General features: G+C 55.8%; 2 protein-coding genes across 18 annotated transcripts; both read right to left on the reverse strand.

Moving 5' to 3' along the window:
* Positions 1 to 10: 10 nt before the first annotated feature.
* QARS1 (glutaminyl-tRNA synthetase 1) lies at positions 11 to 7,511 on the reverse strand. 2 transcript variants are annotated; one of them, XM_033864928.2, is made up of 24 exons: positions 7,353 to 7,511; positions 7,060 to 7,207; positions 6,578 to 6,687; positions 6,346 to 6,421; positions 6,070 to 6,134; positions 5,461 to 5,514; positions 5,275 to 5,335; positions 4,866 to 4,937; positions 3,906 to 3,991; positions 3,655 to 3,741; positions 3,116 to 3,215; positions 2,922 to 3,000; positions 2,732 to 2,840; positions 2,502 to 2,632; positions 2,303 to 2,395; positions 2,052 to 2,189; positions 1,881 to 1,968; positions 1,660 to 1,803; positions 1,439 to 1,543; positions 1,157 to 1,249; positions 915 to 1,042; positions 755 to 821; positions 555 to 680; positions 11 to 144 (listed from the first exon to the last, which is right to left on the reverse strand). In XM_033864928.2, the coding sequence occupies exons 1-24, from the start codon at positions 7,467 to 7,469 to the stop codon at positions 94 to 96; spliced, it is 2,328 nt and encodes a 775-aa protein (XP_033720819.1). In that variant the 5' UTR covers positions 7,470 to 7,511; the 3' UTR covers positions 11 to 93. The 2 variants fall into 2 exon arrangements, with proteins under 2 accessions (XP_033720819.1, XP_073644035.1); XM_073787934.1 differs by lacking the exon at positions 555 to 680.
* A 3,189-nt stretch (positions 7,512 to 10,700) lies between these two features.
* Positions 10,701 to 22,262, reverse strand: USP19 (ubiquitin specific peptidase 19). 16 transcript variants are annotated; one of them, XM_073787927.1, is made up of 27 exons: positions 22,094 to 22,260; positions 20,322 to 20,584; positions 20,023 to 20,058; positions 19,723 to 19,851; positions 19,503 to 19,636; positions 19,127 to 19,426; positions 18,794 to 19,010; positions 18,507 to 18,663; positions 18,320 to 18,391; positions 18,089 to 18,204; positions 17,766 to 17,980; positions 17,488 to 17,683; positions 17,276 to 17,409; positions 17,009 to 17,167; positions 16,814 to 16,924; positions 16,217 to 16,327; positions 16,031 to 16,132; positions 15,122 to 15,262; positions 14,908 to 15,026; positions 14,552 to 14,689; positions 14,126 to 14,439; positions 13,910 to 14,020; positions 13,605 to 13,821; positions 13,369 to 13,521; positions 13,107 to 13,267; positions 12,847 to 13,025; positions 10,701 to 11,184 (listed from the first exon to the last, which is right to left on the reverse strand). In XM_073787927.1, exons 2-27 carry the CDS (start codon positions 20,446 to 20,448, stop codon positions 11,068 to 11,070), a joined length of 3,966 nt encoding a protein of 1,321 aa, XP_073644028.1. In that variant the 5' UTR covers positions 20,449 to 20,584; positions 22,094 to 22,260; the 3' UTR covers positions 10,701 to 11,067. The 16 variants fall into 16 exon arrangements, with proteins under 16 accessions (XP_073644028.1, XP_073644024.1, XP_073644027.1 ...); XM_073787923.1 differs by having other exon boundaries at positions 17,766 to 17,986; positions 18,788 to 19,010; XM_073787926.1 differs by having other exon boundaries at positions 19,127 to 19,429.
* Between the last annotated feature and the right edge of the window lie 60 nt (positions 22,263 to 22,322).

Raw genomic sequence — 22,322 nt, forward strand, 5'->3', positions numbered from 1 at the left:
AGACCCCAGGGGGATTTAGCTGTTCTTTATTGACATGGAGTCTGGGTACCCCTCGCCTCCAGAAGGTTGAGATAGGTCCACAGGACTTCCAGTTCACACTTTTCCTGGGTCCTCCTTCAGTGTGACGGTCCGGTTGAAGACAAGCTGGAGGGCAGAGAGAGAGGAATGACCACCAAGCCAGAACCAGGCCAGAAGGCCTAAGTGGGTCTCACCAGACACCCCACTCCAACCCTCGCTTCATCCCAGAGGAGCTGAGGGCCAAGAAACTCTAGTTACCAATAACTTTTTGACTTTGGCTAAAGGACTGGATGGCTCTGGGTCTCCATTTTATATGAATTATAACAATCCCTATGCCTGTCCCCTACCTTGAGGAATAAGAAAGGGTTCATACAAAATTTTGTGCACGGACTTAACCTCTGAGCCTGTTTCCTCATCAGCAGAACATGAACCCCACCTCAGGTGGTGAAAATTAAGCAAGGAAATGTCAGCAAAGTGCTTGGCACAGAGAATGGCAGCCACCACCATCATTGTTGCGGAAAGGTAAATTCAAGCACCTGTCCCTGGCGGCTGTCTGGATCCACAGAAAAGTAACCAAGCCGCTCAAACTGGAACTTGTCAAAGGGCTTTGCCAGGGCCACAGAACAGTCCACTAATGCTGCCTCGACCACTTGTAGTGATGCCTGTGGGCAGAGAACTCAGGTGGCCATCCAGCCAGAAAGGCCCACCACCCTCACCCCATACCCCATGAGCCTACCGGGTTCAAATCACTTAAGAATCCACCAGGCACCTCAGCAGGATCCTCAGGGTTCTTGTGCTGAAATCTGCAGCCAGAGTAAAGGTCAGACTCCAGCTGGGCAGCCACAGCAAGCAATGCCCATCTTGTACCTGCCCCAACACCAGCTCTGTTCACTCACAGTCGCTCATAGAGGCGAATCTCACACGTCAGAGGCTGTGATACCCAGTGAATAAATGCCTTGGGCTTTTCTCCAGCATCTGCCCGTCTGCAGGTCACCTCAAGGCTTTCCACACAGCCACTGGGGCCCTGGAAGTCAAGGGGCCTGCAATCAGACTTGGACACCACTACCAGGACTGCAAGCTGCACCCAGATCCTCACCCCAGCAGGCACTGTGGTAGGAAGGCTGCAGCTGGCTCTCACCTTGACAACATGCTGCAGCTCGATGACGTAGCCTGTATGCCTCAGGCCCACGGGCTGGCCCCATGCCAGGCGCTTATAGCCTGGCTCTGGCTCCTAGAGGTAGGAAGTGGGGTGGACACAAGAGGCTGCAAGGGTCGGGCAGGTACAAGAGGCTTCTCCCACCCCTACGTCTGGCAAGGATTGGTTTGACTGAAGCAGGGAGTAGATGGACTGATAGAAGAGATGAAGGGCCCTCAGGACTGGGCCCAGGAACAAACAGGACCCTTCACCACCCCCATTCACCTCTTTGAAGTCAGTCCTTTCAATGAAGACAATGGGTCCAAAGGGAATCTGATGGAAGCCCTTGGTCTCATCAGCTGGGAAGCTGGGTACCTGAATGTCCAAGGACTATAGTAGGAGATAAGTGTCTGAGTCACACTAGGCACTGGGATTCCCACACCTAAACCCAGGTGCAACCCCCCCCCCCCACACACACACACACACACACTCTGAAGGAGACTTACCTTGGCAGCAGGAAAATTGGTGATGACCACCTGTAATGGCTCCAGCACAGCCATGGCCCGAGGGGCTGTGTCATTCAGCACATCACGCACACAGGCTTCTAGCAGATGTGGTTCCATTGTGGTCTGTGCCACTGTCACTCCCACCTAGCAGGAAAGGACAGCCACAACCACATACTACAGTGCTCAGCCCCCACCTGCCCACTCAGCCCACTCGGCTATACCCGAGCACAGAAGTTGTTGATGGCCTCAGGCGGGAAGCCCCTCCGACGTAAGGCTGTGAGCGTGAAGAGCCGTGGGTCGTCCCAATCCCTGTGGGCGAGGTGGTGGTGAGAAAACCTATGGCAGCATATGCTACTAGTACCAACCTTCATTAGCCAAAAAGCCACACCTACCGCACAGCGCCAGCTGCCACAAGCTGGAGAATCTTCCTCTTAGAGACAACAGCATAGTGCAGATTGAGGCGGCCATACTCCCACTGCACAGGACAATAGACGTCCAGTGCATTGCACAGCCAGAAGTAGGAAGAGCGTCTGGGGTGGGAGGGCAGAGTCAAGACTGGCCACCTCCAACCAGGGAGAGACCGGCAGGAAGGGCTGCTGGAATCCCACTGGCCCTCCCCTCCCCACGGACCCAGCTCCCTCACCGGGCCTGGAATTCCTTGGTGCAGAGTGAGTGGGTGATATGCTCGATGGAGTCACAGAGGCAGTGTGTGTAGTCATAGGTGGGGTAGATGCACCTGCAGGGCATAGGCAGTGGGCCCCACCATTCGGCCCCACTCTGCCCTACCCATGGCCCACCCGCCACTCTACAACTCTGCAACCCCACCCCAAGTTCACACCAACCAAGTGTCCCCTGTGCGGTGGTGCGGTGTATACTTGACTCGATAGGCCACAGGGTCCATCTTGCCATCCTCCATCACCAGCTTCATCCGCAGTGTGGCCTCACCCTCTGCAAACTTGCCCTTGCGCATTGCCTGAGAGGAAGCAAGGGCTCAGGCTGCCACTCAGCACAAGGGCATCTCATTCTCAGTATCTTGGCCCACCTAGACTCAATTGCACCCCCAGAGCCCCACCTCGAAGAGTAGCAAGGACTCCTCTGTGGGACGGTCTCTCCAGGGTGAGGGCAGTGGGTTGTGGCCTTTGAGCTCCTCTCCTCGCTGGTGGCACACATAGGCCTGACCCCTATGAAGAAGGGGTGTGAATGCCCAGCATGGATGTGCCCTGGTCAGTCTGCCTGGCTCCACATCATGGCTCTGGCCTCACCTGCGGATGAGCTCCTCAGCCCACGCATACAGCTGGTCAAAATAGTTGGAGGCATATGTCACCTTGTAAGGTATGTAACCTGGGGCAGAATGAGATGGGTATTAGCAACCAATCAGGGACACCCAATGGCAGGCCATGGCCCAGGGAGAGGCCCACTGATAAGCAGTTCTGCCCAGGCCTTCCCCAACCCATACCCAGCCAGGCCACCATGTCGCAGATGGCAGTGAAGAACTTTGCTTCCTCCTTCTCAGGGTTGGTGTCATCAAAGCGCAGGAAACAGATCCCATTGTTGGCCTAGGAAAGTTGCAGTATCTGTGAGCTCCCACATCATCAGTTCCTACAATCCATCTCATCAAACTGGGACATTCTCGGAGCTCTCCCACATCAGAATTGAAAATATCTGTCACTCACCTTCCTGTATCTAAATGCCCTAATAAACAAGGCATCGCATACTAACGTGGGACACAGCATAGCCTCTTCCTAAGCCCAAGAGGTTGCACTGGGAATTTCCGCAAATGTGAACTCACTGCCTCACCAAGAGTTTTTCCTCAATGAGCCCAATTGAGTGGATTCCTAGGTATCTATCACACATTCCTAGGTATCCCCTCCAAGGCGTCTGTCTGCTCTGGGACACTTTATGGGAGCAGCAGGAAAAGCAGGGATACCTCTCTGGTACCTAGTCATGGGAGCAGCAAGCAGTTATGCTGCTTGCCAAGTCCCCAGACACACTCACCTTGGCATAGCCAAAGTTGAAGTTGATGGCTTTGGCATGTCCAATGTGCAGGATTCCATTGGGTTCTGGTGGGAACCGGGTACGTACCTGAGATAAGAGAAATGGGAGCAGAGGAATCAGGTCAGAGCTCAGACTACACTAAAGGATGACCCTTCCAGGGAGGCCATGGTGACAGGTAAGGCGGGATAGTATGGAGGCAGCCCCAGGCAAGTGATGATGGCACTAGCTAGCCTGGCAATACTCCCACACACCTGTCCTCCAGTGATCTCCAGGTGCTGCTTCAGTAGATCCATGGTATATGGAGTGGTCACATAGCCCGGCGTCTTGTAGTTCTCACCTGCCAGGGCCAGAACAAGCCTGATGATACCAGGCTGCAGCCCAGGGCTCCCTATCCCAGGGACCTGACTACAAGAATTGCTATTAAGATCCAGCCCTCCACAAGAAAAGAAAACCCTCTTACACTGTTGGTGGGAATGTAAATTGGTGAAGCCATACGGAAAACAGTACGCAGTTTCCTCAAAAAACTAAAAATAGAGTTTCCATATGATCTAGCAATCCCACTAACAGGCATATACTCAGACAAAACTATAATTCAAAAAGATACATGCACCACTACGTTCACAGCAGCACTATTTATAATAGCCAAGACATGGAAACAACCTAAATGTCCACCGTTAGATGAATGGATAAAGAAGATGTGGAACATATATACAATGGAATATTACTTAACCATTAAAAAGAATGAAATAATGCCATCTGCAGCATCATGGATGGACCTAGAGATTATTATGCTACGCAAAGTAAGTCAGAAAGACAAATACAATATGATATTACTTATAGGTGGAATCTAAAATACGACATAAATGAACATATCTACAAAACAGACAGACTCACTGACATAAAGAACAGACTTGTGGTTGCCAACGGGGGGAGGAGGGATAAGGGAGGAAAGTACTGGGAGTTTGGGATTAGCAGATGTAAACTATCATATATAGGATGAATAAACAACAAGTTCCTACTGTATAGCACAGGGAACTGTATTCAGTATCCTGTGATAAACCATAATGGAAAAAAATATATATATGTATAACTGAGTCACTTTGCTGTACAGCAGAAATTAAACACAACATTACAAATCAATTATACTTCAATAAAATTAAAAAAAAAAAAAAAGATCCAGCCCTCCACAGAGTTTCAACCTGCCTGCTCACCAGGCTTGTGGAACTTAAGCGCCTCGCCTCGGAGCTGCTCCATCAGAGACAGGGTCTGAACAACAGTCTCACCTGCAGAGAACAGACCAAGGAAAACTTATTCTCTGGATACAGCTCCCACATCCAGCTCAGGGAGGTGCCTGTCGATACTACCCATATCCTGGAACCAGAGTAGAACCAAGCAGTCCCCTCTTCCCCCAACCCCAGAGACAAGAGATACAGAGCCAGACTTCTCAGGCCTCCTCTGACTAGTTTCTGGGTAAAGGAAACACCAGAAATTCCAGTCTTGCAGCAGAAGACAGAGTGTTGATTAAGCCAACGGCCTGAGGAGTCTGGGCTATAATGACCCATCAGGTGGAAAACCCAGATATCAGGGAGTTGAATGTGACAGGAGCCTCAAGCCTCTCACCATTCTCCACCACATCCTTTGCTGTTCTTCGGTCTGTTTCTTCTGGCCGAGCCTTTGCCACCTGAGAGAAGTTCAAAAGTTGGGTCAACGTCTCGGGATCACTGGGGTCAGATACTCCCTTCTCCAGCCTGAAGTTTCACCCTACCCCATCTCATTCCCAGGACCCAAGACCATGCTCAGTCCCACCTTGGGCTTCTTCTCCAGATCAGTCTCCGTCTTGGGACCCAGGAGGTGGAGGACCTGAGCAGAGACCAGAGTCAGAGCTGGGACAGGAGCCCATGACTGACCCAACCCACCCATCCAGCTAAGGGCTTCTTGGTTCTGTCTACTGGCACCACCTTGAAAAACCTACCTAGCCCATCCCACCTCTGCTCCTCACATGGTTCTGCGGCCTCAAATGCTTTTTCCCTCCTGAGGGTCCTGGGCTCAGGTAACAAAAACAGCCATTTACAGAAAGGAACTGTGGGCCCAGCATCAAGATATGCCATCTACCTCAACCATCACCCTCTTGTGATTCTCTGCCAGCACACTGAGATGAAGGCCACATCACCCTTATTTACAAGATGAGGAAACTGAGGTTCAGAGTAAAGCAACTCACCCCAACTTAGGCAGAACCCAGAGGCCCAAGTCTTTCACTGTCCAACCGGGTGCTGCTCCCTCTACCCCAAGCTCTACTATCCACCATCAGAATAGGAATAGGCTTTCTTCCCCTTCCACCACCATTTATCCCTCAGTGGACTCTAGACACTGTCTCTGGCAGGGTCTTTGCCTGCTTCAGCTCAAGGAGGCACCCACCTGCATGTCTACTTCGTGCTTGATCATTTTGCCATCTGCCCACTTGAGCGCAGCCCGAGCCTCTCCTAGAAATATGGGCAGAGGGAGCTGCAGAAAGGCAAAGCAGGACGTTGCCCACCCTCCTTCCCAAGAAAAGAACCTGGCTGACCTCAAAAACCACAGCCAGACCACTTTTAAGGTGTTCCTATTCCTCTTCCCACCTCCCTCTCACCCATTGCAGAAGAGAAGGCATGACTAGAGAGAATAACATAGTCCCCTGCCCCAGGCCCTGCTCACCCATCAGCAGCCCCATATTGAAATGGTAACGCTCTACTAGGAGCTGGGGTCGGTGGCGATTTATGGCAGCCTCCACCTACAGAAAGCCAAACCATGTGGTTCAGGAAAGTGTCCTTCAGAAATGCTCTAGGAACCCACACCCTCACCCTGGGTCTTCCTGGTTGGAAAAGCTGAGCCACTCCTTTTCAGGTTCATTACTAAGGAGGCAACCGATGCCTGGGGAAAGACTCACAGCCTCCTCAATCTGCTCTGGGGTCACCACAACGCCCACGCCGCATTCCTGCTCAAAGACCATGGTGTTGATGGGGTCCAGGGGATGACTCCGCACATACTCAAGGGCAGCTGAAAAAAGAGAGCCAATGAATTTGTGGCATCTCAGCTCCAGGAAGTAGGAAGACAAAGCCCTAATCCGATCCATGAAACCCCAATTAGTTTGCTCTCCTGGGTAATTAAGTCTTGCACCTCTAGAGAAGCCCTGAGGTCACAGGAAAGAAGCATGTGCTCTGAGGGAAACTCCCTCAGACCTACAATTCTCTAGTCCGTCTCACCAGAGGTGGCCCTCTCCATCCCTCAGTGCCAGTGCCTGGGTTTAGAGGGGAATGCACAACTAATAATGCAGAGAGACGCTGAGGGACTTCGCAGAATGGGTAGATAGGGACCTTGGCTGAGAAGAAGAGTTGGAGGTGGAAGCGGCAGGACAGGCAGGGGTCTCACCGCTCAGCTGGGTCTCCGTATGGATCTTCCTATTGGCTATGTAGCTCACGAGGAAAGAGAGACGCCGCGGATCCCGGAGTCGGGAGGCCAAGCCATAGAGCAGGGTCCCGGTAGCCTTGTCGATGGTGCAGCCCAGAGTCTGTTGCGCCTGAGGTCAGAGGAATCAGGAGATAAGCCCCATGCCCAGTAAGAAAAGCCTGAACAAGACAAGGTAGGTTGGTTGGGGTCAGGACCCGGCCTGGCGCTGCGTTGGGGAACAGTCGGCAGCCCGGACCAGGGACTTGGGTTCGCACCTGGGTCGCCGCCTCGCGCAGCTGCGCGCTCAGAGCCGTGTTCTTGAGCGTCTCGCGGGCCTTGTGTTCGCTCAGGCCGAGGCCGGTGAAGAGCGACAGAGGGTCCAGAGCTGCCATTGCTGGGACGCCGGAAACCGAAAGAAAACTTTGCGGCCAATCTGTACATTGGCATTAGCTCACTGGCCAATAGGAGAGCGACGCCGTCAGGGAGAGCCAATGGTGTCCTCCCTTGGCTGGAGGGGGCGGGGCTCTCCAGGGTTGTCAGCGCCATTGAAAGGGCAGAGGGCGGCCTTTCCGGCTTTTCAAGGCGCTTCACTTCCGTTTTCGTGCTCCCGGTCACTAGAAGGGGTAGTGGCGACGGGACTTTAAGGGATGATTTGCCGCAGACCTGGAGGGAAGGTGTTCAGCATCCAGGCAGGAGGCAAACATGGGCGTGGCTCTTTGCTCTTCGACTTTTCTCCTTCAGCCCTGGAAACCTCGGGACTATCCCAATTCTGTTCTTGGGAACAAATGTGAGTCCCTATCGCGTTTCTGACGTCAAAGCTTTGGAGTTGTCACGGAAACATTTGAACAAAATGAAGCCCGGGAAATTCTGTCAAGACTCGAGCACAGAGAATGTCTGAAATGGCCCATCGATGGGCCCCAAAAGTCTGGCACTTTTTGAGAACCCACCTGGACACACACCTGGCCAGGAAGGGCCTCTCAAGTTCTGTGATGATTTGGTTTAAACTCTCCTGTCTGGGAATTCCCTGGTTGTCCAGTGGTTAGGACTGTGCGCTCTCACTGCTGAGCGCCTGGGTTCAATCCCTGGTCAGGGAACTAAGATCCCACAAGCCACGTGGTGTGGCCAAAAAAATCACCTGTCATACTTACCCCCCTTACCAACACATGCATATGTCAGGAAAACCACAAGCAGATTAGACCCTGAAATCCACATGCAGGTGTTTGACAGGATATTTTATTGAAGTTGGGATAGGGTGGGACAGAGGAGGTAGAATAATCATGATGATGTTCTTGGGGGTCTCCCCAGTCTCATTGGACTTCCAGGACCTGCTGAGAATCATTAGGCTGAAACTGAACATACAACCTGTTTTCTTTATGGAACTGGAGCTGCTGGTGGTGACATGATGAGGAGATGCCCAAATTTGGGATGGGAACTCAGGCTCTTAGAGGCCTTGTCTGATACTACCGGACCTTCAAGCACTGGGCAGGATCCTGACTGCAGTCTGTATCCATAGTGTATCCTTGTTTGTTACTATATCCTACTAATGAGTGAGTCCATTTCTGGGCCCCACATGATGACCACATGCCAGGTTCTGCCCAGTGCCACACTCCGCATCAGTATCCAGAGCCAGCCCTGTGTCTTGGCTCCCCATGGCACTTTGGCCCCAGCCTGATGCCCAGCCCAGCCAAGGCCAGGAGCAGGCATTAAGCAGGAGTTGCAGTGCAGTGGTGCCACAGACAGGCACTAAGAAGCAGAACCGTAGCCACGCCAGCCCTGTGTTGAGTCCACAGCTGCAGGTGTCTAGCTCACCACAAAGATGCCTAAGAAGAGCAGGGTACCTGATGCCACCCAAAGACCCATTACAGCACCATGACCACCAACACTAAGTCCTGCAGGTCTAGTGATGGCCCCCTCAGTGGGGTCAGGGCCTGTACCCTCTTTCCTGGTTCCCTCATAGTGCTGACCCTGTGGCTCCATGTCACAGGATGAGGCAGTTGCCCCTACCAAGAATGCCACAAGTAGTGGCAGGCTAGCCAGTCCTCTGGAGCCCTTTGACTTGCACAGAGCAGAACCATCAAGTTGGATGGGTGCATGCCCAGGGGACTGGCTTGCTCGCATAAGCCTCTGGCACTACTTCAAGGAAAATCAAGAAAACAATGAACGAGGAGAAAAGCCAGGGAGCAGCCAGCAAGGCCCAGCTGTGGCATGGGAAGAGGCAGGGTCCAGTAGCCAGACCTACGGACAAGTCCCTGTCACACAGGCTGATGCACAGAAGCAGCAGTGGCCACAGTGTTGAGGGCCATGGCAGCCTTGTGCAAATGCCCCAGAAGGGTAATGTGGCAGGCTCAGCAGCAGCAGGGCTGTGGACAGAGCCCCTTGAGTAGTGCATTCAGCACATGCAGATCACCAGTGGCCAGACACTTGGGGCTGCACAGAGTGAAGGCCCAGCACAATCCTGTTGCAGCCCATGCCTAGCAGCCCCTCCAGCAGTGTGCCAGCACCAACACCCAGCTTGGCAATTCCACCATTACCGCAGGGCCTCATAGCCAGCAGTCCAGGCCCCTCTCCATGGCCAGCAACCCCACGTGGCCCTTGTGCTGTTGTCCCAATAGAAGAAACCAACGCTGGTCACAAGGCTAGCTTTCTCCAGGAGCTCCTTCTGCTCTCCACCACCCCTAACTCCCTAACTCCAGCCAAGGAGTCCTAGCAGGGCCCACATGCTGAGCTTTTTGTAATACTGACCCCTCAGGCTTGGGGGCAGGATGGACCTGCCAGAATCCTGCCCCACCCCTGCCTGCCTTACACTCTTTCTGGCTTACCTGAACACCTGCCTCAGGAGTACCTTTGCTCCCCATCTCCCCCCAGCTGGAGATGCCCAATCCTAACCCCAAACAGTTGAAGAGAATAGGAGGCAGCATTATCCACGAAGAGAGGCACGGAGGCTCTTCACAAGACTTGACCTTGCGGTATGTGTACACAAGGCAAGCCTGCTGGGACAAGCCTGCAAACCCACTGTGGGTAAACAGCCTGGGGCAGCTGCCAGAAGCCAAAGTTTTAGGGAATCAAGGGAAGAAATGGCCTGGCAGGACCCCACACCCTCCCTCCCACAGGAAGCCAGCTAAGATTAGCTCTGGTCCTCTCTGCCTGTCCTTTTGGAGGAGGGTCTCCTTTCCCACAGCAGTTTTTTTCCTGCTCTGTTCTCCCAAGGGATCCAGGTGGTTTTCAAACTACAGCAAAGAAAGACCTGAGAATAGAAAAAGAGAAAAGAGACTTCTCTCCACCCCCAAGTACTTCCTGTTCCCCAACAAGTCCTTCCTGACCTACTGTCTGGTTGTCAGCCCCAGGCTGCTCCAATGCCTGCACCTTTTACCCCATGCTGTCAGCTTCTGGAGCTTCATGGGGTACACTCCACTCCTAGGGTGTGAGGTACCAGCAATGTTACCAACTGTAGCTGCCTCCACGTGGGACCCAGAACCAGTGGGATCAAAGGGCAGGGGTCAGGCCCCAAAGAGCTGATGGCAGTGGGGGCTTCGCACGCACACGCGCGCGCACACACACACACACACACACACACGTTGGGAAGGGGAGGTAGTCACAGCACCTGATGTATTACAGTGACTAAGTCTGCTTATTTGTCATTTATTTTTAAAATATATTTAAACAGCAGCAATCACTTCCAAAATGCAAAAAAAAAATTACAATTTTTAGAATAAAATTATAATGTTTATAATGCGAGTCAGAAAGAATTGAAGGTACAACTGAGAATCAAATCACACAGCACTGGGCATGGCTAGAGAAGCCAAGGCCCACTGGCTGGGGGGGTCAAGTTGACAAGAGGTCCCAACGAGTGAGGTTTCCACCCTCAAATCATACCCCCCCCAACTCCCCATTGACGAAGCCAGTGTCCTCTAGGTTAGAGAAGAAGCGTCAAAGAGCTGGCCCTCTGTGGGGGATCCCCCAAACCCAGTCCCCCCACCAGCCAGGGACCTGCTAATCGACCTCCTCCATGTTGCTGTAGGTGGGGGCTGGGCGGTCCACAGGGGGGGCGAAGCGTTCAGGGGCTGTCCGCGTGGGGGCCACGTCAGGGGCCTGGCCAGGGCCTAGTCCCTGCAACAGAATATGAGGACAGGGGTTGGGGGCTGCCCAGTATGCCGCCTGGCATCCCGGGGGTGCTGGCTTGGAGCCCTGGCACCCAAGGGAGGGCCCCAAGGCAGGCGCAGACAGCAGCGGCATTGAGACAGAGAGACGAGATCAGCCTGAACAGTCTCACTTTATTAACACTTTAAATACAGGAAGCTGCTTGGGCAGGGCTAAGCCCCAGGCCAAGGGTAGGAGCAGCAGGACAAACGGACAGACAGCTGGACGGGATACCCACCCTAAGATGCTCTGCCCCTGCAGGAGCCACAGTCCCCACCCTCTCCCCTCAGATGCACACACTGAGGCCCAAGCCCAGAGTTGGTCCCCACCACAGCGGCAGGCATGGCCTGGTGGGCAGGTAGGTAGGCCAGCTCACAGCAGCTGCCTGCAGGCGAGCTCATCTCCAGGGACTCTGGGATACCAGAGGATAGAACACGTTGAGCACGAGGGCCATCAAAGCTGCCACGGTGCCCAGAACAAAGTATCGGAGACAGCCCTCGTCTGGTGTGGTAGGGCCACGTGGCGGGGGGCCCACCCAGTCCTGGGGCCCCCAGGAACCCAGGGGCGCAGGCCCCTCGGGTACCGGCTCCTCCTCGGCCTCCAGCTCCTGCCAAATCCGGGAAGCCTACGGCGTGCGGAAACGGCCATCAGCACCCAGGGCGGGGGTGAGGGGGTAGGGGGACCCAGTGTCCCCAAGACCCCTGGCCATGACAGTCCCGCCCAACGTAACCGGTGCTAACCCCGTACATCCCAGGTCAAGTGGCAGAGTGGTGGACAGGCAGGAGCCAAGTGGGCCATTCGCAGGGTTGTCTAGATGGAGAGCACCACAGTGGGAGAAATCTTGATGGCATTTTGGCCTCAAGAAGCTCCCCTATCGACATGCAACTTCCCCACAGGGGTTGGGTGGGGGTGGGGGTGAGGGTTAGCTGGTCAGTTTTTTAGCCCAGGCTTCCCACAGAGGAGACTGGCTCATGGAGAACAGAGCTGCCAACCCCAGAGTCATCTCCTGGCTCCCGCCCACCTACATCCAGATCCTGATCACTGTATGAGTCTGAGCATAGCGGGCTCAAGGGAGGAGAGGACAGCAAGGAGACAAGTCCAGAAAAGAGTTTCGGATGTGCCCACCAACCAGGCCTATGGCATCCCATGTCAGTAAGAGAGACAGACGATCCTGAAGGCACAGTGGGGACAAAAGCTCACCTCAGAGAGGGTGATGGCCACATTGGCTATGGCCTGCTGGATAGGCCCTGTCCTGAGTGCACATCAGAACACAGGGACGATCACAAGTGAGGGTCTGTGGGCTAGCATGTGGGGAGTGTGCAGAGGGAGAGTTGGGAGGTGTCAGGTACAGTCTGTTCACACCACTATACCCAGTGAAATTTGGAGCAGCTGCTTGGCCCGTAGTCTATGCACACACCAATGGCAGCGCGTTGCTGTGTGTGTACCTCTGTAAGTGTCCCTGCAGCCTGGGAATCGCTCTGGCTAAGGCTTTGATGTAAGGGAACCCTGTCTGTGACTCTTAAAAATCCGAAGGTTCCAGGGGCCTAGGACTGTAGAAGAGGAAGCTGTGCCCTACCCCCACCCATCTGTGAGTTGGGCCCCACTAGCCTGAGCAGCCTCCCCGTGCCTCACCTGGCTGGCAGCAGACTCAGCTGCAGGGCCTAGGTCTGGGTGGTGTTCAGAGTGACCTGCCCGGGGGGGCCTCTCCACAGGAGAGTTCCGCCGGCGGTAGAAGAGTACATAGGCATAACGCGTCACGACCTGGCTCTCGTCTACCGTTGTCACCGTGCTGTCATCAAACAAGCGCCAGCCTATGGCAAGGTGGGAAGAGTGTGAACATACCCTGCACCAACACCCCTACCATCTATCCTGCTGGCTGTGTGTGCCCTCACCCACGTCGCTGCGCTGGCTGCTGCGATCATTGGGCAGGCGTGCACAGGCAGTGTAGTGGCCACCGATCATGCCTCCATAGTGGTTGATGACAGCGTACAGGTCATAGCTGGGCAGCTGCTCCTCTTTCTGACCGATACAGAACTTGCTCAGGTCCAGGTTCCTGTGGTACCAGCCAGACAGAGGTGAGACAGTCAACAGGTGCCCTGGATGCCGACCTTGGCCCCCATTCCCTGACTACAGTCACGAGAGCCCACTGCTCACCGAACAGGGAACTCCACCAAGTCATTGATCTTGTCACGCCAGATGAAACTGCGAAAGGAGAAGCGCTTGAGCTGCACGATGAGCACATTCGGCAGGCGCCACAACAACAGCTGCTTGGAGGCCTCGCGGTGTTGTTTGCACTGCGGGCAGTACCTGACAGGGGACAGAGGCGGAGTCAAGACCGACAGACCTCCACTCCACTCTTCCCCACTACCTGCCTGCTGCCCTGTCCTCACCAAGCCTCCTCAGGTGCCAGCACCTCAGGCCGCGTAAAGAGGTTCAGACACTGGTCCAGAGTGAAGTGGCCAGCACGGGCAGCCTCACCAGCAGAGCCTGGATCCTCAGCACATTCCAGCTCCTTGGAGGCTACCAACACAAACTCCTGCAGGCGCTCATTGTTCCGCCAGACTAGAGCCAGGCTGCAGTCATCACCCAGCTCTAGTGGGGTGTCTCCTGGAAACGGGCAGGGAAGGGAATCATGCAGCTGTGGAGAGCAGCCAGCCCAACCCACGCCAGGGGTCCCTCCCACGGCCTCAGACACCTTTGTCCTCTAGCCGCTGCTCTCGGTTGGATGCATCAATTCTATAGATAAAGAACTGGGGTGTGTGGGAATTCATGGCTTCACTTGGGTGTTGGTACCCGGGCACAGCAGCTGTGAAAGAACATGATAATCAGAGCTTTCCTGTCTACCAGAGCCTAAACAAGCTTCCTCCAACCTCCCCTACCCCAGCTCCAGAGCCTTTCACCAGACTTTTACCTTCAGGCCGGGACACCCTCTCACCAGCAGGCAAGGAGCCAACTTCAATGGGCCCACTGGCCAGCATCTCAGAAGAAACTCCACTGGTGCTGGGCACAGGGCCCCGATCAGGGGATGCCCAGGCCCGGGGGACCCCTGTGTCCCCCTCAGCCACAGGGGTCACCATCTGGAGCTCCGGTGGCTGAACAGGGTCCCTGTCATTGTCCCCAGCCTCCAGGGAGCTAGTGGACAGCAGTGTGTTGCAGCCAGGGCCCTGGGACTCCAAGGCCATGCGGCCAGGCTGGAAGGGTGGCTGGAACACACTCACAGAGTACCTGGTAACAGGCAGCAAAAGCAAGTAAGAATCCAGACCAACGTGTCCGGCACCTCTGCACTCCACCCCCACGCCCCACCTACCCCACCTTAATCCAACCACTGGGCACTTACCGGGCATATCCCTCTAGCAGCTGAGCAAGACGGGCATAAGTGAGGCGTGAGGCAGGTACACTGACCAGGAAGGGGTAGCCAATGTTCTCAGGGCGGCAGAGGCCCTTATGGTCAGGCCAGTGGGTTTTCTGACAGAGCCTGGAGAGAAGGAGGAGGTAAGACTAGGGCCTTAGCCACACCTCTACGCTAGGGCTAGACCAAGGAACTGGGTATGCCAGCCCTGCCTCCCCCAGGGTCTGGTAGAGTGGGGTGGCAGGTAGAGGGCTTAAAATATATGTGCCTTTATGTGGAGAAGAGGTAGGGCAGCAAGTGGAAGGTGGAGAGGAGGGACGGGGGGAGACCACGGGAGTCCTCACTGGTTGCAGTAGCCCACGCGGTAGCAACGGGTACAGCGCTTCAGCTTCTCATCCTCTGACTGCTGCTTCCGCTGGCAGGCTGCACACTTGGAGATGGGGACGCTGGGCACCTGGGGGCGCTAGGGTGGGTCGTTTGCCTCAGTGAGGCCAGGGCAGGCAGGAACGCCCCCCTCCCCCATCAGGGCCCTGTGCCATCAGGTTGGCCCCCACTCACCTGCTGCACCTCTAGCACCACCACCCGCTCCTTAGCCAACTCTGGGGATAGGAGCTCGAAGCAGAGGAGTGTGTCGGAAGGTGACACAGTGTCCAGTGAGTGGGAGGGCAAAAACACACGGTGGAAGCGATTCTTAATCACCTGAGGACAGAGAACACACAGATCCTATGTGAGGACAAGCCCTTTCCCTGGCCCTGCCACAAAGCACAAGATGAAGATATGACCTTGATCTTGGGTCAAATGGGGGCAGGGTTGGGGATTGTGGCCCAAAAGAAGTATATGCCTCTGCTGGCCCCAGCCTCAGTGCCCAATGGAATAAGGAGCCTGGTGCCTCACAGAGCATGAAAAGACCAAGACTGGGGCAGGTATCAACCATACCAGCTCTCCACACCAAGGGCCTCTACCCGGCTGTCAACCAGTGGGCCCTGTTGAGACTGCACCATGGTTACTATGAAGGGGCCGCATTCAAGGAGGCATCTCCCTACCTCTACCCCCGAGGTAAAGGACACTACCAGGCAGCAGGCTAGGAACCTTTGGGGAAAACCGGCACACAGATCTGGGAAAACAGGAGGGAGAAGCAGAATGGATGGAGAACGTCTATAGCTGGTGGATGGCTAGTCCTGCAGCTCAAGCTCCTTCCTTGTCTGAAGAAGGAAGAGCAGCTGGGGGCCAACAACAAAAGGGGGAATAAATCCAGATGATGGCTGGGAACTGAGAACACCTCAGTTACATAGCCCAAATGCCTGGTTTCAACCATGTCTCAACCAATAGCACCCCACCTGTCTTTGTGCAGTCACATGCACGTTTGTGTGTACACATACAGATGCTAATGATCGTACACACGTATCTGCGCGCTGCAAACACAGACATGTGTCCACGCGCGTAAGAGCCTTGGAAAGACAGACACACCTCAGCCAGACGCAGGTTCTCAGGCTTCACGTGGACACTCTGAGACAGGGAGTCCAACACTTCACTTGCACTGGAGTTCTCCTTGCTGATGCTCACCAGAAACTGTGGTGACAAGAGTACAGAGTCCATGGTGGGAGGTAGGCCAGGGTCTCTGCGAAAGCCCAGCAATACGGGCTTACTTCTCACCTTGACGGGCTTGCTGTGGGGCTCCCGGGCAAAATAGAAGATGGGGAGAACCTTTTGCTTCTGTGGCAAGGGCACCGGCAGGTACAGGAACGGGTCAAAAGTGATGGAGACCTGCAAATGTACAGTTTCCACTGGGTGGCCACAGAGGGAGTGGGGGGCAGGATGCTTGTGCCCTGAGAGCCCAATCCACGCCCTTGGAGGGCTCTCAGGGTCTCACAGCCAACCAGCAAATTCTCAGGCTTGACAACACTAGATGGACGAGGAGAACCATTAGGAGAGAACAATCCCTGTTTCTGGTAGTTGAGGCCTTCCTCAGCCAAGCCGCTTTAACCATCTGCCTCTCATTTGCACACCTTGTGCCTTTCCAATCTTACCCATCCCCACCCCACCTTACATCACCCAAACATCACTTTTACCTCAGTCAGGAAGCCTACCAAGCCTGACCTCTGCAGCCCACACAGGGCCTAAGGCCTCCCCCTCACCTTCTTTGCCCAAATCTTGCCCTGCAACACCTAAAGATGCACATGCCTCTGACCCCATTCTGACCAGGCTAGCTAGGACAAGCCGGGGGTGTCTTTCTAGGAGAATCCGTCACACCTTTGCGCACACGGGGCACACCAGCTTCGACTTGTACTGTCCCTGAAATAGGTCCACGATGAAAGAGTCATTCCTCATCTTGTGCCGCTGCCAGGCTTCCTCAGCTACCACCTGAGGAGCAGAGTGGTGAGAACCGAGGAGACCTGGGGACGGGGACGTGCATGAGACATGCCCACCTCCGCCCCCAACTCTGACCTCATCAGGTCGCCCATCTGAGTCCACGGTCTCCGTGTAGGGCTTATTCTGAATACGGTTCAAGTCCTCGTGCAGCCCATCCAGCAGGAAAGCCATGAACTCCTGGGCATCGTGCTGTGCATAGCCTGTGAACTGGCTGGCCTTGCTCGCCACAATGGCCTGGAAGCAGGGGCAAGATGTGAGCATGGAGCCCCAGCACCTACAATGCACCCAGCTGGCTAGCCCTTCCCACCCTCTCCAGCCAAGGTAGGAGTGGCCACAGATCACCTTCAACTTGGAGGGCTGGAAGGCATGGTGGGTTCCCTTCCACAGCGCCCGGAGCAGCACAGCAAAGCCGATGGCCAGACGCCCACCAGTCCCCAGTGGGTTGTTGTAGTTGATCTCGGCCTCAAAGGAGCGGTCTAGGGACAGCAACCAAGGAGACGTGTGAGCAGGGGAAGATATCCCCCATCCCCGGGGCTCTAAGCCCCCGTTCTCACCGTGGAAGAAGTCCCGCAGCTCCCGAGTATTGGACAGAGACTGGATGACGCTGTTCATGAAACAGGTGTTGCCTAGATTGACAAGGCCAGTGAAGCCCGGCAGACACACCTTCTTCTCTTCCTCCTCCTCTTCCTCCACGCTGTCTCCACTCACCGGGCTGTGGGGCATTGGAGGCACCATACATGTGGGCTTGGGCTGTGGGAGCAAGAGGGGCATGAGAGAGTAGCCCTGGGCTCTCCAGCCTTCATCCTTGGCCCTCCCCACCAAGGATTCTCACCGATGCCAGGTGTGGCTCTGGCTTTGGGGCTACATGCTCCATGGGGGTGCGGGCTGCCACACCATCTAGGCCTGTGTCCTCAGATCGAGCCTTGGGTTTCTCCTTCTCCACAGCCCGGGCTTCCTCCTGGCCTGTCAGGGGGTGGGGGGTACCTCCCGGTGGGGTTGAATCCAGAGGGGTTGGACCTGTCGGCACGGCTACCTTTGCACCACCCACTGCACCTTAAAAAGGGGGAATGGTGGGGCTGGTGGTTAGCAGCATGTGGCACGGGGTGGGGGTCTGGGTCATGAGGACTGGGCAATGAAGGGAGCTCGTGTGCAGACCTCGTGCAGCTGGGGCCTCCAGACCCCCCCAGCGCTGACTCTGCCGCTTGCGGAGGCAGATGTCGATGCGAGAGGCCGTGAAGCAGAAGGTGCACTGCTCTGGCTCGATCAGGTTCCTGCAGGAAGAGGCTAAACTCAGAAAATTAGGTGGAGGGGATGCAGGGCTAGATGGGTCAGGGGGATGGAGCCCAGGGTGGGACTTGCACAGTGGCGGGGCCAGGCACCACCCACCTGAGCTTCACCTGCCAACGGAAGATGGTGTGGGGCCCACAGCCCGGGTGCGGTCTCAGGAAGTTTCCGTCCCTGTAGAGGCAGAGCAGGGGCAGAGAGCAGAAGAGGCAGGAGAAAGAACATGAGACGCACTGTCCTGCCTGAAGCACACTGTCTGCCCTATGTGTCTGCCCGCCCACCCACCCACCTGGTCTGGAAGATAAGCGTGAAGTCCTGCTCGCGGAAAAGCACTCGAGATGTGTCCCTGCAGATTTCCTTCACGTACACGTGCACCACCACTGAGTCCGGCCCCTTCTCATACGAGTCATTCTTGACAAATGCCAGGTTCACCATGGACTTGGGCTCTATGTTGAGACCACATCTCAGCACCACCCAGGACAGGTTCCAGCCTGTTCCTACTCTACTTCCTAGCCACCCACCAACCTTGCAACCCAAACTAGAGCTCTGCCTGCCCACCCCCAGCCCCACCTTTACCATCCACCAAGGCTGCAGCATCTGCTGCCACTGCCATCTCCTCTTTGGAACGATCATCTTTCTCAGAGTCTCTGCTCCGGGCCATGACTGGGGACACTGGGTCATTCCTGGGGGCTACTGCCTTCTTTCCTGTCAAAAGTGCTAGATTCTCCTCTGAGCCCAGGAGGCAGGTCTGGGGGTTCAGTGGTGGTACACGGAGCTGTTCCTCAGCCTCAGCCTGTTCATGGCGAGATTGTGGGCAGGATCAGCCCTGGGTCTGGCAGGCGGCCCCCCACTGCAGTCCACACCCTTCCCCCTCACCTCCCAACTCCCAAGCAGGCACCCCACTCTCACCTGGGTGGCCGGCTCAGCCAGGAATTGGGGGGCATCACCCCGGGGTCCAGGGCCATCTCTGGACCCTTCCCCCTCCGGCCCTCTGTGGAGATGCACAGCCCTCTTGGCACTGGGCCCTGCTTGGGCCCCAGGGCCAGCCCCTGCGCCTACCTCACCACGGCCCTGGGCCCGCTTCTGGTTCCGGGCCTCCTGCTTAGCCCGGCGGGGCTCAGGGCCTGGCTCCAGGGCAACAGGAGACGGCTCCTGCCCATTCTCCTGGCACCGCAGCCCTGGCACCAACTCCTGGGTCCCAAGAGGTTTCTTCTGCCAAAGATACAGCAGTCAGGCCCTGTTAACTACACTGAGTATCCCTACCCTACTCTGCTCTGAAACTTACCAGGAGAGAGGGCCACGTGAGCAGAGGCACCTTCTTGGGCAGTGACAGCTGCAGGAGGCCACCTTTGCGAGCCTGCACTTTGGTGCAAGAACTTTCTATCTCAGCATAGAAAACACCACCCCACTGCCGACCACCTGGCAACAGAGTGGGAGGAGTGAGCTGAGGTAGGGGATATCAAAGGATTCAAGTATACTGCTGGGCTCAAAGCAGATGGACATACCTGGAAGCCGCACCACACAGTCTGTGTCTGTGAAGGCAGCATCTACCTCCTCCAGCCGCAGGGGACCGGCTCCCACACGCAGCTTGACAAACACCTCATCAGCACTCTGCCTCCAATCAAGCAACAACTCTACAGAGGGAGTGTCAAAAAGATTGTGAAAGTCTCCATGAAATTTTGATGGGAGTAAGCAGGTACCAGACACCCAGCCCTAATGCAACTACTCTAGATAAGGGCTATATCCCCAGTGCCCCCTCCTCTCCCCTAGCACTCTATCATCCAAAAGGCTTATTCATTACTCACCGTCTTTGGTCGGCTCCTCCCGAGTGAATGCTGACCCTGACAACAAAGGAAAGAACAGGGAAAGGATGATGGACAGGCAGTCTCCAAGACTATAACATCCCACCAAACACCATCTTTAGGACTTCAGCCAAGTACCCCAACTTCAAAACTGAGGCTCTACCCAGCCTGCCATTGGTCCTTCTCTCAGCATCAGACCAGGATGGAAGGAACAGCAAAAAAGTCATCTCCCAATCCCCAATCTGTATGCTCAACAGGAAGGGAGGAGGGGAAGGCCACAAGCACTCTGGGAATGCCACTACCACCTCTCCTAGGATCTCCATCCTTGTTCTCCTGGTTTGCTGGATCCTTCTGCTTCTTCTTACTGGTGGCCTCCTCCAGTCCTGGGGGCCCTCTCCTTGGGCCTGTGGTGCTGGCCCCACCAGACATCTTGAGCCGCTTGGGTGACAGCCAGAGTGCCCCGGGGTCGGCAACGGTGTCTGGGTCAGGGCTACGGCGCTTTCTTCCTGGCCCAGCTATCTTGGCAACTCTTTGTGGACAAATTCTCCAGCAAGGAACTGACAGCCTAACGAGAAGGGGACAAGTGATCACTACCAAGGCCCAAAATTTGCTCCTTGGTTACACCCAGGGCTCAGCAACCTGGGACACTTCTAAGCCTATGGAGAAATACCTCTCTACTACCTGATGTAGCCCTAGATACTCTCAGACTATTCCTAAAGCGGAATAAATAATGCAAGTAGAAGCAACCACTTCTGGCTGAGCCTCCTAGATGCCTGCCATACAGACCCACAAAGAGAGAAGCCTCACTGAGGAGGTGTCAGGTCAAGGCAGCCATGGCCTGGGACCAGGCTCCTCCAATCTGGAGAGGAGCCATAGCTCCAGCCCACAGGGCTGGCACACTGAGCAGGGTGCTCACTTTTCCTTCACTCTCACTGGCTGCTTAGTCACCACCCGAGAAGTAGGAGGAAGGCAAGAAAGGAGGAGACAGACAATTAAACAGCAGGAGGACCAGGCTCTGTGGCTGAAAACAGGCCCAGCCCAGGTGCTACCACTGCCCAGGCATCATCTTGAGGTTAAGGAACCCCACCTGCCACCTGCCAGTTCCCACCCTCCTCTGAACCTGCTTCTGTGCACTGCTTGGTTTTTGTTTTTGTTTTCTTACATCTGGAGAGATTCCCCTCTCCAGCTGCTCTCCTATGCAAAGAGGGGCCTGCAAAAGCTAAGGTGAAAAGGGTATTCAGATGTCACATTTCCCTTTCAGCAGCATCTCTGCCTCAGGGTGGGCATGCAGTCTGAGACTGAAACAGGCATTATCTCCTTCCTTCCCATGTCCACCCCCTCATCAGCTCTTAGCCAGTTTCCCACAGACCCACCAGTGGATTCTGGGCTGTTTCTCCATCCAAAATAAAGGTCTCAAAATTGAGATAAGGGTGGGGATGAACGAACCATGGATCCAGGATCCCTGGCAGGCTCAAGCATGGCCTGAGACAGTAGTAGGACAGATAGTGACTAGTCTGTGTTCCCCAGAGTGTGAGTGTGTGGGAGTGGGGAGCGGAGGTTTGGCGGGGGACGGGGGGATTCTTCTACGGGTCAGATGTGGGACTGGTGGGCTAGATCTTCAGTGACGACAGGTCCAGAATCGAGGGGTGGACATCTGCTACCTCTTTGCTCCCAGGCCCCAGCTGAAGGTCGCGTCCCTACCCTCTCCTCCTGGGACGTTGAGGAAGGAAAGGGGCTGCCTAGAGCCCCAAGGTGGCCTAATACGGCCGCGCGGGGTTACTGACCACAGACCAGCGCCCCGGCCGGGCTGCGACCCAGCTCCAGCCTCCGAACCCTGGGCCCGCCACCACCTCCTCCAGGAAGCCGCCCTCGCTCGCCGCCAGCCCTCTTCGAGACGGCAGGCCGGCCACAGGCTTTAGTGTAACGGCCCCGCCTGCATCAGTGGGCCCGGCACGCCGCAGGGCTCGAGGGGCGGAGACTGGTACGGCCCGTGACCTTGAACAGGTCGCCCTAGGCCCGCGTCTCGGCCTCCCTGCTCCGGCGAGACAGGCGAGCAGCGGCCAGCCCCACTCACCGAGCTAGGCCGCTGCAGCCAGCCCTCTTCGGGCCCTGGCAACCCGCTCTCGATTCCGGTTCCGGCGTCAGGTCGGTTCCGGTTCCGGCGCGCCCCTCCCCCGTCCCGGCGCCGCCGCCACCACGGCCTCAGCTGCTTGTTTTGTTTCCACTTCCAGTTACGGCCGCGGGTGCCTGAACGCAGAGCTGGTGACGCACTTCCGGCGGGAGCAGCTCCGGGGCGGGTCGAA

The sequence above is a fragment of the Tursiops truncatus genome, chromosome 10 (genome assembly GCF_011762595.2).
Source record: "Tursiops truncatus isolate mTurTru1 chromosome 10, mTurTru1.mat.Y, whole genome shotgun sequence".
Lineage (NCBI taxonomy): Eukaryota > Metazoa > Chordata > Mammalia > Artiodactyla > Delphinidae > Tursiops > Tursiops truncatus.